General features: G+C 37.9%; 3 protein-coding genes across 15 annotated transcripts in view; 1 reads left to right on the plus strand and 2 right to left on the minus strand.

Moving 5' to 3' along the window:
* LOC122088770 (transcriptional corepressor LEUNIG_HOMOLOG-like) overlaps positions 1-14,172 on the minus strand; it is an 87,715-nt gene that overhangs the window by 31,327 nt on the left and 42,216 nt on the right. The window lies entirely within an intron of this gene.
* Positions 979-10,604, plus strand: LOC122088771 (3-O-acetylpapaveroxine carboxylesterase CXE2-like). Of its 3 annotated transcripts, XR_006143133.1 has the most exons (3): positions 979-2,063; positions 5,803-6,135; positions 6,380-7,352. XR_006143133.1 is itself a non-coding variant. In XM_042658100.1 (2 exons), the coding sequence occupies exons 1-2, from the start codon at positions 1,152-1,154 to the stop codon at positions 5,857-5,859; spliced, it is 969 nt and encodes a 322-aa protein (XP_042514034.1). In that variant the 5' UTR covers positions 979-1,151; the 3' UTR covers positions 5,860-10,604. The 3 variants fall into 3 exon arrangements, 2 of the variants coding, with proteins under 2 accessions (XP_042514034.1, XP_042514035.1); XM_042658100.1 differs by having other exon boundaries at positions 5,803-10,604; XM_042658101.1 differs by lacking the exons at positions 5,803-6,135; positions 6,380-7,352 and having other exon boundaries at positions 980-2,162.
* Positions 11,052-14,172, minus strand: part of LOC122088773 (stress response protein NST1-like) — a 28,959-nt gene continuing 25,838 nt past the window's right edge. For 6 of the 8 annotated variants that reach the window (XR_006143139.1, XR_006143134.1, XR_006143136.1 and 3 more), the window contains 2 exons: positions 11,788-14,150; positions 11,052-11,697 (listed from right to left, as the gene is read on the minus strand). The gene's annotated coding sequence lies outside the window, so the exon portion shown is untranslated. The remainder of the gene's footprint in view (positions 11,698-11,787; positions 14,151-14,172) is intronic. The other 2 variants (XR_006143137.1, XR_006143138.1) reach the window with 1 other exon arrangement.

Here is a 14,172-nt window from a genome sequence, read left to right on the forward strand (position 1 = left end):
TGAAGTCATGTACTTCAATTATCATTTGTCTTCATATTTTTCGATTCTTGCATCATATTTCTGCAAAGAACATCAAAAAGTTCTTGGAACGATTGAGCCAAGAGGATAGCCCAAATCGCTTGATCGAAGTCAGATCTACTATTAAATCCGGTCAGGAAAGATTCTGGCACACCCGTACGCACACAAATACGGTCAGCTGACCGTAACCTAGGGGTGGATTTTGTTTCCAAACACTTTTTTACGTTTTTTATTTTTATTTTTTCAATTTTTATTGAAATTTAAATTTTAAAATTTTTTGAAATGTTCTTTACAATTCCTAAGCTTATGCAATAATGCACTGGTTTGAAAAGGGATAGTTCAATTTGGCCTATTTATCTCAATTTGGATCGCAAGATTTTTTTTAATATGAAAGAGAAAAATCAAATAAAACAGAAAACTTCGTATATTTATGTTAAATAAATTGTTCATAACCCTATAAGCTAGACAGACCATAAAGAGCACCATAAGATGTTTATTGAAACCAATACACTTGCCCAAGTTCTCCGTGATGTAGTCATGGACTTCATATTCCCTTTCCGTTTGTTCCCTGAATCCGAATGGTAAAATATCACTTTACAAGGTATCAGAGTGGGCATCAGTACAGATCGGATATCAACATGGATCTACATGAAAAGGCCTTTATCATACAATTTTGCCCTTAATTTTCCTTAAAAATTGAGTTTTTTTAAGACAATTTTACCCCAGGTTTGTACTATAAGACTGATACATTATTGATCAATACCGGTACGAATTGCCACCGATCCTATACCAAGTCAATCCCATATCGATGTCACGGACCTCACGGTACATACAAAGTGACTGTGTCTAGGCGTTTTCCTACGCCAGCTTTTGTACACACGCAATATGCTTAATGACTACTAAGGATTTGTTATTAGTTGTGGCGTGCAGCGTGCTTGCCAAGATTTTATCAAAAAAAAAAAAAAAAAGCGTGCTCGCCAAGATTTTATCCAAAAAAAAAAAAAGCGTGCTCGCCAAGAAATAGACTTTTCGACCTCCCTGAAGCTCTTCAACACTTGAACCCTTTTAACTTTAAATACCAGTTGCAGAGAGGATAGCCTCAAAGCTTCCAACAAGAGAGAGAGAGCGAGGACATGGCAGAGTGCAATGTCGACCCTTATGAATTTTGGCAGATTGAGGTCAACCCGGACGGCACCCTCACTCGCCACCGACACTTCCCCACCATCGACGAAGAACCCCCTGATTCAGCCGTGTTCACCAAAGACGTACCACTCAGCTCCACCAAGAACACCTGGCTTCGCATCTACCGACCCAAGCAACTTCCACCCTCCACTCCCAAACTCCCCGTAATAATCTACTATCACGGCGGCGGCTTCGTCTTCGTCAGCGCATCCTGTTCCATCGTCCACAACTTCTGCTCCAACATGTCTGCCCAGTTACCCGCGGTTGTCGTCTCCGTCGAATACCGCCTCGCTCCCGAACACCGTCTCCCCGCCGCCTACGAAGACGCCGTCGAAGCCATCCATTGGTTGAAAAATGAGAATCAATTACAAGCAGCGGTGGCGGATCATGATCTGTCACGGTGCTTCCTCATGGGTGACAGCGCAGGTGGTAATATTGCTTACCACGCCGGCTTACGTGCCACAAAGACAGAGCCCTTGAAGATCGTCGGGGTTATCTTGCACGAGCCGTTCTTTGGTGGGTTGGAGAGGACGGGATCGGAGCTGAGATTGGTCAACGATCAGGTGTTGCCGTTGTCGGGAACCGATCTGTGTTGGGAGTTGTCGTTGCCACTTGGGTCCAATCGTGACCATTGGTACTGCAATCCGACGATGGTTGATGAGAATACAGAGGAAGGGAGAGGTGTTGGGTTGTTCGGGAGGTGTTTGGTGACGGGTTGGGAAGGGGATCCGTTGATCGATAGGCAGAGAATTTTGGTGAAGATGTTGGAGGGGAAGGGGGTTGATGTGGTGGCTCGATTCCGGGAGCGTGGGTCCCATGGACGGGAGGCCTTTGATCCCGACGAGGCTCAGGTCCTGTTTACGGTGATTTCCGATTTCGTTGTATCTTCTTCCTCTTCTTAGGTTTCTTAGCGCTATCGGCGTTACTGGTTTCTAACTGGTTCAGGTTGACTTTTACGTTTATTTGCTTTTTTGGGGGAATTGGGGGTAGGGGTGTCAATTCGTCGCCCGACCCGACTAAATCGATCGGGACCGACCAATTATAGATTGGACCGGTCCGGATCGTTTATTAAATGTGTCGGGCTTGAGCTCGGCCCGTTTATAAATGGTCGGTCTCGATTTTGCTACTTGGATCGTTGGGCGCCCGACCGAGACCGGCTTATTATGCACCGACTTGACCCGACCCTTTAATGATTGTAGAATACTTATTTTACCCCCCAAATTAAAGAATAAAAACTAAAAAGTAAAGACATGTTCACATTTTAAATAATGGTTATATTTGGTATCATTTATTGATTTATTTTCATTTTTTTGGGCTTGCATGAGTGGGCTGGAATATAAGAGCACATTTTAAAGAGGGCCCATTTAAAAACCGGTTAAAGGTCGTTTAACATTTAACATGTCCGTAGCCCGGTTAAGGCCCAACTAAAGCCCGATTAAGGTAGTCCGATTATAGCCCGAGGCCGACAACCGAATATAAAGTGTACCATGCCCTCAATAACTAAGCCCGATTAATTAAATGGGCGGACACGGTGTAGCCTTTGAAAGTCTTCAAGCCTGATTAAGCCCGACCAAAATCGAACCGGCCCGACCGATTGACACCCCTAATGGGGGGTTATAGTTTGCTTGTATGGTCGTTACAATAATTGTGGACCTCTATATAATTTCTTGGGTCAATTCATCAATACGAACAAACTTTTCTGGACGGGATGTAGATGCGAAAATTGTATGGAGTCGCATTGAGTGGCTGGGAGCCCTTGGGACCCATGCCCAAATGCTTTTAGTTGTCCAATGTTCATTGCACCTCACCATTTGTTGCAGAGAATGTGGACTTAGGACTCAGGACGTAGTAACCAAATACTGACACACTAGAATGACCATGAAACATAAGACACATGAGCACATTATTCCTGGAGGCACACCTACACCTCATGGAGGTACCCCTGTGTCTGGGCTTGTTCTTATATCTCACTCAGAAAACACTCCCCCTAATCCATAAAACCCCACTTAAGATTGGGAGGAACTGTTAGGAGATTACTCATTTGTTGTTTGTTGATGATATGTTTATCTTTTGTAAAGTTGATGATAGTGATATTGAATCTCAGGACAGCAGATTTATTACTTAAAAAAGAAAAAAAAAAATGGTGTTATATTTAGTAGTAGCGTGGGAGAGGGAATTAAAAATATGATCTCTTGCAGCTTTTTTTTTCTTCTTTTTTTTTTTTTTTTTTTTTGGGGGGGGGGGGTGTGGGTTTCTTTCCTATGAATAAAACTTATGGCCCATTTGATAATGTTTTCGAAAACATGTTTTTGTGTTTTTTTGTTTTCAGAAATGAAGAAACGGCATTAAAACCGTTTGATAAAAGTGTTCTGTTCCACTTATTTCTTGAAATACAAATTGAAATTTATAACAATTTATGTTTAAAGAAACATGAATGACAAAACAAATTTCACCTGTTCTGCCCGTTTCTCGAAACAAAAATGGGGAAAAAATTATGTTGTTACACGATAAAACAGACCCCCTTCCCTCTCTTCCCTGTTTAACCTTCACCATAGTACCTGAAGGAGCTCTGCTAGATTCGCCTGCAAAGAAGGAACCCTTCGACGGAATAGGGTCTCGTCACCCTCGTGAACAATACGGATCCTTCCCCTTCTTTATCCTCATGAACCCTAGGGTTTACTCTCTACTTTTCATCCTAAAGGAGCTCTGCTAGATTCTCCTGCAAAGAAGGAAAGCTATGGCGGAATAGGACCTCCTCAGCCTCGTGAACAATACGGATCCTTCCCCTTCTTCATCCTCGTGAACCCTAGGGTTTACTCTCTAATTTTCATCATCGTGAACCCATACGGCAGATTCACTTCATTGTTGCAAAGATTCGTCCAGATTCGTCGATGAGTCACCTCCAGAGATAAAGCGTGGGTTTTCACCTCAGATCTGATACAAACTTGTGTTCTTTCTTTGAAAGTCTGGCTGCTCCTCCCACAACCAATCTCTCACATCTGCTCGGTAAGAACTGAGGTCCCCCCAATTTTTCTTTGAACCCTATAACAATTCGTCCATCATCAGCGAACGGCAACTTGTCTCCAACGTTTCTCTAGCTTCAATTCCATAGGAACTACACATTTTGCCGTTTGGTTGAAAGGGGGGAATCAAACGTTACCTTCCAGGTAACATTTGGGATTTCTCTCATGATAGTAGGATTTCGGACAGATATTCATGAAATTTTTTCCTAATTTCCACATCCACCATGCTACGGGTTTGTTTTGTAGATGAATTTCGTAGAAAGGGGGTTCTATTTTTTCAGTTCTTTTTAATGCTGAAATTTCCATATCCATTTCAAAGATATCATTTCTATTTCATGTTGTTTGTATAGTAGATTAAGAAATATGTTCATTTGTTGTTGATGTTGTTCATGTGAATGGATTGTCTTTCTACCTACAATATGGCTCATTTTACTGCAAGTACCTACATTTCCTTAATTGTCAGATCATCTTCCAGCTTTACATGTAATAAAGTAGAAGTGGACAGATTGGGTGATAGTAGAAGGGATCTGACTTTTTTTTTAGAGAAGTAATGAGAAGGGAAGAAAGTCCAGGGAGGGATAAAGGGAAGCTTTGGTGCCCTTTTGTTCTTCTTCTTCTTCAACCTCTGTGGGTTTGGAAGGGGAGGGCAAGGATAGGAAATTATTGGTCAGTAAGGAGCAGTTTGGCTATTTGGTTAGTGTGTTTGGGTGGAAGGTTAGGAGGTCGGTTGAGGAAGAAGATGAGATGACATGAGAAGAGTAGCCCAAGTACAGGCTACTTCATTGCAATGTTCCAGTTAGAGGACAGCAATGGTTTGTTATTTGAATTCTTCAAGGTCACACTTATCCTTGTGCCTTCACACTCTCCCCTTACAAGGGGAAGCTAATATCTTTTTCCTTTGTTATTATTCGATTTTAACTTTATTTTGTAAATTTTTTTACTGAGTACTACTTGTATCTTATTTGGGTTGATTTCTCTCCATAATACAGCCTGATATAGGTAGGTATATTTCTCACATGGAATTTTCCCAACCTTGAATATACTAGCTGCAAAAAAAATATCTAAAAAAGTGAATGTTTGCAGAATATGTTTACATTTAATAATATATTTATACTGTAATTTCATATGCAAGCCATATTTTTGAATTCATGAATGTAACTTCTTCATATTGGTCAGTGTCTGTCCTTAAATTTCAAAATTTCCTGATCATGATCATAGCAGAAGTTTTCAATTGCATCCCTCTCTGTCACATTCGCATCCCATCCCTTGTAACTGAAATCTATTCCCTTCATCAAAAACAGTAAGTGCAAATTAAACCACCTATTGAGTGTCATTTTTAAGAAATATGTGTTTTAGTTGCAAATTCTGAACTATCTATTGATTACTGGATTCCTCATCTTTTTCATGTCCCCTTTATTAGATAAGCACCATTTCTGAATTTAGGAGAAGAAAGGGCCTTTTTTTTTCTCTCTCTCTCTCTTTTGCTTAATATTTTTATTCCTATTTTTTTGAATGTATTTTTTTTCCATGTTCTTATTTGTGTTTGAATATGTTACCTAAATCAATTATGCATTTTCAGAAATATGAGATCTCCAAGAACCCCAACCCCCAAAAGTACTACTATAATCTGGAATGAAGCAGAGCTAATATCATTCATCAATCACATGATTGATAATGTCAGAAAAGGTTTGAAGATAAACTCCACATTCACAAAGGTTGGTTGGGACAACATTACAACAGGGCTTGAAGCCGAATTCAAACAATCCTTTGCAAGCAACTACGTAACAAGATGAATAAGTTACGGAAGGAGTACAACAGCCTCAGATCTTTGTTAGAAACAACTGGTTTTGGATGGGATGCGAATGCTCGGACTGCCACAGCTGAGGATTCAGTGTGGGAATCTACTATTCAGGTATGACATAATCTTTGATTAATAGTTGGATTTTTATTTACTTTTTGAACAAAATGGGATGATTAATTGAAAAAATTTTGAAGGAAACAAAGATTGGGCAAAGTATAGAAGAAATGATCTCCCCTGGTGACCAGAGTTGTTAGAGATATTCTCCAGCTCTAGTGCCCGTGGGGATAGAGGTCTGTCACAAGCAACTACTGTAACTCCTAGGTCCACTAACCCTGAAATTGATGATGATTTCCAGGATACTAATAATGATGACAGTGATGTTTTGTACTGGGACACCCAAGGGGTCAGCTCCTTCAAAGCGGCGACTTGATAGGACTCCTATGGATCGTAGGAGGAAGAGCCAAGCATAGACCCTCACGAACTCCACTGAGGACTTTAGAACCTTTGTCCGATGGAGGATGGAAAGGGGATCCACCTCTGACACACTTATTATGTTTTGCCTACTATGAATGATGTTGATGTTTGACTTATATTGCTTTATTATAATTTGATTACATGTGCTTCAGACTTACAGTAGTGTAGATATGTTAGATATAGTACCAGATTTACAAGTAATGCATCTGAATTTGGATTATCATGAGTGTAGGATTGTTGGATGATTTTCTTGCCTACATTTCATATTGGAATGTAGGCACTCAACATATATACATGACTGTTTAGGATTGTCAAATATTATGCTTTTTAGCTTGGTGTGTGTTTCTTTGTAACTTTGGGATATAGGATCGTATTAATTTCACTATATGGACAGGAAAGTAAGTAGTTGTCAATTATTACAATTTCTGGATGAATTGTTGCTTGTTAGTAGGTTTGAAAAAAATTTAAGATGCAGATATTACATATGGACAATTAAGCTAATGCTTATGAATCCTTGTAGGCAAGTTTAGGAAAGTGTTATTTTTTCTTCATTTAAACAATCAATGCTATTGGATGGAACATTTATGGACTTTATGCCTTTACATATTGAATGTGTCTATTAATACAGGGATGTCAAATCAATTTGCAACCGACATCACAGGGTCATTGTCTGACAATGATGACATGGTTGTAGTACACCAATTCCAAAGCATGCTCAGTATGTATAGGGTGAGAAAAGCTCTGAATCATAGTTGTTACACAAGACCTGTTAGGGTAGTTGAGGTTCTTGTAGGCCAAGATGATGTGTGTTACCAAGCGTTTAGACTTAAGAGACATGTATTTCTCAACCTGCGAGATCGATTGGTACATAAAGGCTGGTTAGAGGACAGTTGTTTCATTTGAGTAGATGAGTAGTTAGCGATTTTCCTCATGATAATAGGTCAAGGTTTGAGTAATAGACAAACGCAACAGCGATTCAATCGGTTAGGACAGATGATTAGTGTTGTCTTCCACACGATGTTGCAAGTTATGCTAAATTTGTCGCTTGAGATAATCAGGCCACCAAATTTTGATGTGTACCTCCAGAGATAGCCAACAATCCAAAGTACTGTCCATATTTTAAGGTAACTGCGACTTCTGGTAATAACAAGATTATTCAATGTTTCCAATGAAATATCAATGCAATTTACACAATTATATGGACTAACCTCAGTTGAATGAAAAATAGGATTGCATTGGTGCTATTGATGGCACCCATATAAGTGTCATCGTACCTAGGTCGAAAGAAACACGTTATCGTAATCGGAAGGATATGATCACATAGAATGTTATGTGTACATGTTCATTCAATATGCGATTCACATTTGTGTATGCAGGTTGGGAGGGTAGTGCACACGATGTAAGGGTCTTTGAGGCAGCAAGAACTAATGATACCCTAGGGTTTCCTCATCCCCCATCAGGTATAAATGTATTATGAACTTATGTATTGTCCTTCCGCATATAGTAGACAGGGAATAGGGATCTAATCCCATAAATGTTTTCGTAATAATTGAAGGCAAATATTATGCTATTGACTTGGGCTACGCTAGTCAACTAGGGTACTTGGTGCTATTCCGGGGACAAAGGTATTACTTACAAGATTATGGTGAAGGTAGACCTGGGCAAAGAACAGCTAAGGAATTGTTCAATCACAGACACTCTTCACTACGGAATGTTATTGAGAGGAAATTCGGCGTCTTAAAAAATAAATTCCACACATTAAAAAGTATGAAGGCATACGATATTGAAGATCAGTCAAGAATCGTACTCGCTTGTTGTGGGATCCACAATTACATTAAGGAACAAGCAATTCAAGATCAATTATTCAATGAGCTTGAAAACAAACAACATATTGACAACCCTATGAATCTTGATACTCATGCGTACCATGTTTTAGCATCTGATGTCTCTCAAAGACGATCTACGAGACAAATGTCCATAGTGCGCCTTAATATAGCCAACCAATTGGCAATTTCAAGTAGAATGGCTACGATTTCGTTAGATCGATCTTGAATGTTTGCTAATCACATTCATTATATATTAAATGTTTGACACAAAAATTATGGCACCTATTTTCTTCGAATGTGTGTATGTGGTGTTAGTAAAAATACTTTTGTTCGCCTCACACTATTTACATTGGTATGATTTGTAATCTTTGTGCTCTACAAATGTCTTCCATTGACACCGTAATGGCAAGGTGTGACTGATGTAATCATTTGTGCGATAAGTTCACAACGAAAAATGGGCCTAATAGAGATAGATCATACTTCAAATGTCCAAGGCATAGTGAATATTTTATGTGGGTAGATGAATTTCGCTTATGTGATTGTGGTGAGGGACAGTGTAAGGTACGCATCGCGAAGACAACAGCAAACTTTAATCGTCGTTTCTGGTGTTGCCCTAAATCTAATGGGATATAATTATTGTTTTTTATTTTTTGAAAGTACTATTTGGCCTATATTATCTGAATACATTTCGCAATTAAGTTGATAAATAATTGCAGCCCCATTATCGAGGTTGCAATTTTTTTGATGGATTTATGGAGACAGCAATTCGACAAGTGCACAATCTTCCAATTGTGGAACAAGCAATTCAATGGTTGGAGCTCAGTCTTCTCCAACAACACCTTCCTCTAATTTTGTGAAAGGTTACTTGGAAAGAGCAATCAAAGGTGGAGAGGAGAAGTCTAAAGTACTGAAAAACGAAATGGATGTGTCTGAGGAAAAGCAAAGGATATATACCGATATCCTGGAGGCCATTAATTACATGGACATAAATAAAGGTGATAGTTAGAGGGTAATGACCAACTATTGGGAACTTGTAAGACATTTAGCATAACCAGAATATTTGCATTTTAATCTAATATTATTGGTTGACATTTCTCGTTTTGTAAAATTATGATGTAAGTTTCAAGTAACGAAATTGGTAGCTTGGTGGTTTGTCTAGGTAAAATGAAGGGTTATGAGTTTCTATGGAAAGTAACAAAAGTGGAATTATTTTCATTAAAATCCTTATTCTATCAGAAACGTTCTCAGAAACAGCATTTGTCAAACACCTTCTTACCCGTTTCTGTTTCCAAAAATAAGAATTATCAAACACCTTTCTTACCAGTTTCGGTTTCCAGAAACAACAATTTCTGTTTCTACAGTTTCTTAAAACAGAAACGGCAAAAACGTTATCAAACGGGCCCTTTAATTTGGCCGGGCCTTGTTCAAAGGGTAGAAGGGTATGTGGAAAATACCCTTACTCTCTAAGGCTAAGAGGTTAGTGTTAATTAAATCTATTCTCCGTTCTAAACCTACAAACTGGATGTCTTGTTTTTACTTCCAAATTCAATATGTTATAAGTTGGATTCTATTACTTCAAAGTTTTGGAGACGGGAGGGAAAGGATCAGTATAAATAAAGTCCTATGTCATGGAAGTTGCTATGTTAACCTAAATCCCATGGTGGCCTTGGCTTTAGATTATGTTCAATGCACAATAAAGCTTTACTTCTTAATATAGCTTGGCGTCTTCTTAAAAATCATGATCAGTTATGGGCTAGGATTCTCAAAGGGAGAAAATTTCCTAATTGCACCCTCTACTTTACATAGAAAATGTTCTCTGATTTGGAAGGGTTTAACAAAAATATTTCCATTCTTGCAACAGCTAATTTGTTGGAAAGTAGGTGATGATTCTAATATTTTGATTTGGCAAGATCCTTGGATTCCCTATTTGAGTAATTCTAGAATCCCTAATACTATTTCAATTAATCCCTTCTACTCTTAAGGTAAATGAGCTCATTCAAGATGGTAGTTGGAAACTTGGAACGTTAATCTTATTCAGTCTCTTTTACTTAGAGCCCGTTTGGTATCGTTTCTGTTCCAGAAACTCCGTTTCATGTCAAAAACGAAAATTTCAGTTTCTGTGTCAAAACGCCGTTTTTAAACGATTTAAGGATGTTTGGTGAATCTGTTTCTGAAACAGTTTCAGAACAGAAAACCGACAGTTCTGCCGTTTGGTTATGCTTGTTTTAGAAACCTTTTTTTTTTTAAGTCAATAGTTAGAGAAATAACATTAAAATAAGAAATTACTAATCCTTTGGGACAATAAAGTATCACATACCAAAAAAAAAAAATTGTTTCAAAAGGACGAATAAAGTACAGAATTAACAATGCCATGTCCAAGTTAATTATTACATAATTCCCCAAATTTTCACTTTTTGTCCAAGTCTAAAGACTTGAATGCATGGAGGATGTCTTTCACCTTATTTGTTTGGTCCTCTAATCCTTTAAGTGTCCCTTCCAGATATCCTTTCATGTACTTGTTCGAAATGGACGGTGGTGTGGATGATGTTGACGTTGAGCTTTTTGAACATAATGTATGTTGTATGATAGAGATATGTGGTTCATCTTTCAACCATACAAACATACCACATCCACGGTTATCAACATATATCAAATAATAGATGTGATTAGGTTCGTTGAAATTTAACATCGAATTAAAAAAAAAAAATCTAAAATTATCTATAGGTATAGATCAATCATAGAAATAAATTATCCCAGTTGAATTTGAGCAACATAGAAAATACTATCCCTTGTTTGGACCTTTCGTCGTAGTTCATACTTTGCATTGACCTTTACCACATCTACATAGATGTAGTTGGTCCACCCACATGAAAAAATTACATGAATCTTGACACTTGAAAAATGGCATGTCTAGTATGGAGGATAATACCGCCTCACATGCACTCACACTGAAATTTCGAGGACGAGATGCACCTTCCCCACCACTAACAGGAGATGTAACGGAAGTATTTGATGCTTTCTCAATTTTAATGGATAAATACTTCCCATACAAGTCCTTGACGTGGTTATCTCCCTTATTGGCGCTCTTTTTTCTTAGTCCCGTGGGTGTCCTATCAAGATTTCGCTTTGTGGTGGTCTGAGTTGGAGTAAGAGTATCCTCATGGAAGGGGTCAGTCATGCCTAAATGCACCGGGGTACTAGGAGATTCAAAGACTTGCTCAATATCAACAGTATTATCAGCTTCAATGTCATCCAAATCTTGTGCACTGTCAACCCCTAAATTTCCTCAAGCATATGTATCCCCAAATATCATGCTCAAATCTGACCAATTGTTTAGTCCATACTCCTTGTATTTCAACCATCCTGGATTTACCTGCATAAGCAGTCATTGTATATTTTAGATGTACTACTCATTGCAATCTAATTTTGAAATAATTCAACTAGCCAGTAAGATATATTGTACCTGTATTGTCCTATCCCATACGGACTCATCATCAACTGTGACTAATTTTGTCATTGAGTTCCACCCAAATCCAATTGTGTCAAGTATTCTCTTGAATTGTTGGTACTCGTGTTTCAACTTGTTCATCTTGTTGCGTAATTGTTCTCTCCCAACCGTACGATTTAAAGCCTTCTGAAATTGCTTTGTAATGTCCTCCCATCCAATTTTGTTAAATGAATTACCGGATTTGTGACCATTTTTTATAGCTTCTTTCATCGCCTCAATGAAAACAGTGGTCTCAAGTTCTGACCACTTAACGGCAAGGATACTACTTCTAGACATAATAGCTAGATATTATAAGTTAGCGTAAAAAGTTAGCATACTGGGTTATTATACATTCTTCAATAATACAAGATTATAAAATCAATGCAATTTTGAGATAGAAAGCCCAATATGTATCTCAAACTTTAATTCAATTGTCATCAATTAGCTTAACTAATAATGTTTCCTTTTCTAATTCATTCTGAATAATAAAGACAATGCACTAAAAAAAGAAATAACAAAGCTTATCTTCTGAATATGATACAAACATTTGTAAATAAAACTTACATGCATGCAAAATCAACTTTGGAAAGTTTCCCATAATTACAATTTCTTGTACTAAAAAAACAAAAAGTAATATAGAGGCATAAGACAAAGATCTTCCAATCTAGTATCCATCAAGCTAAATGGTTCAATCTTGGGTATTGGCCTTGAGAGTGATTTACCTCTTCTCTTAACATGTACTTTACTTTTCTCTCTTAAAGAGTATAGTTGGTTATGTCAATGGACTTCCTTTAGCTCTTGAGGTTTTAGGTTCTTTTCTATTTAATTAAAGCATTCTTGAATATAAAGAGTGCATTAGAGAAATTGAAAAGAATTCCTAATGATGAAATTCAAAGGAAACTTAGAATAAGTTTTGATGCACTAAAATGATGATCTGAAATTGAACCATCCATGGGATTAAGTTTTGTCATTGATTTTTACTGAAATTGAACTCTTCACGTTTATACCGATGACAACAATGGTGCTGAAAGCCTGAAGCTAGCACCTAAAAACTGATGTGCTAATTTCTCTTGTTGCAACTGTTGGGTTTGGTATTCTATATTCCTGCTGGATGGGTCTCTAGCAGTTGCCTCAAATCTTCCTTGCATTTCTTTCAGCTTTCATTGTTTACCGGAGTGCCAATTGGCTTCATTAATTATACAATCCATGCCAAGTCTCTGTGCCAGGTTTGATATGTGAATTGTAACTAACCTTCAAGTTGATTTCTCTTCTACTAACCCTGTTAATGCTTTTTGGCTGCGTTTGCTTATAGGCATTCGGTTGCACTTGGGAAAAAAGGGGGGAAATTTCATAATAGAAAATTGAGGTATTGCTTTTCAGACTTCATTGGAAATATTCTCCCTCTCTATTTGTCGAATTGAAATATTGCAACAACCAAAACAGGTATTGCTGCTCTAGACAAATCGTAAATTATGACTGCAAAAAAAATTCCTCTCATGCATTTCATCGAACAGTTCAAGAACTTTTTTTGTAATCAAACTTCATCATCATAATGCAGCAATACCCACAGGGAGAGAAACCAATGGCAGTAAAAGGTCAAACCCTTTATCCAAACCAATTAACATGAAAGTGAGTAGGCAATGCGATGAAGAATAGAGAAGATGAGAAAGACACAAATCTGGAAATGATTTTATATCTCTATATAATCGAAATAAAAGAGAAAACTCCCACGATTGTTAATCAATGAAGAAGCCCAAACCTGTGCTGAAAATCTTGTTTCACCGAGATGGAAAGCATCCAACATGAAGCTCAAACGAAGAACAGCACCAGTGACCACTCTTCGTAAAGTTTTAAATCCGTGTACTTTTGCATTAGAATTGTTGTCATCACTTAATTTTTTTTTTTCACCTTATGGATGGATTTCAAGCACCCCAATTACTGTCGTTGATTCTTAATGAAGAAAGAGATTAATTCAATAGGAACAAGATAGAAAACCCAAAGGTTCTCTGAACATAGTTCTCTAAGGTTGTTAGTTCGAGCCTTAATCCCTAATCGGCAAATACCCATAAACGGGTAGAAAACCCAATCAACAAAACGAAGAAGAAGAAATCGTACCTGTTGTGTCAAGGAGTAGGGTTCAATCCGCTATTAGAAAACCCAATCAACAAAAACCCACAAACGGCTCCAAGATATGCGTACCTGTTTGAGCAAAAACGAGCAGAGATCAGGTTCAAAATCTAGTCTTCACAGATGAGATCTGAGAAGACGTGATCGGCGAGCAGAGTCGAGCAGAGATGAGCAGTGGAGTTCTCCCTTGAGAAGAACAATGCAGGATCCTTCTGGTTTGTAAAAAAACCCAAA

This window comes from Macadamia integrifolia, chromosome 9 (assembly GCF_013358625.1).
Source record: "Macadamia integrifolia cultivar HAES 741 chromosome 9, SCU_Mint_v3, whole genome shotgun sequence".
Taxonomy (NCBI): Eukaryota; Viridiplantae; Streptophyta; class Magnoliopsida; order Proteales; family Proteaceae; genus Macadamia; species Macadamia integrifolia.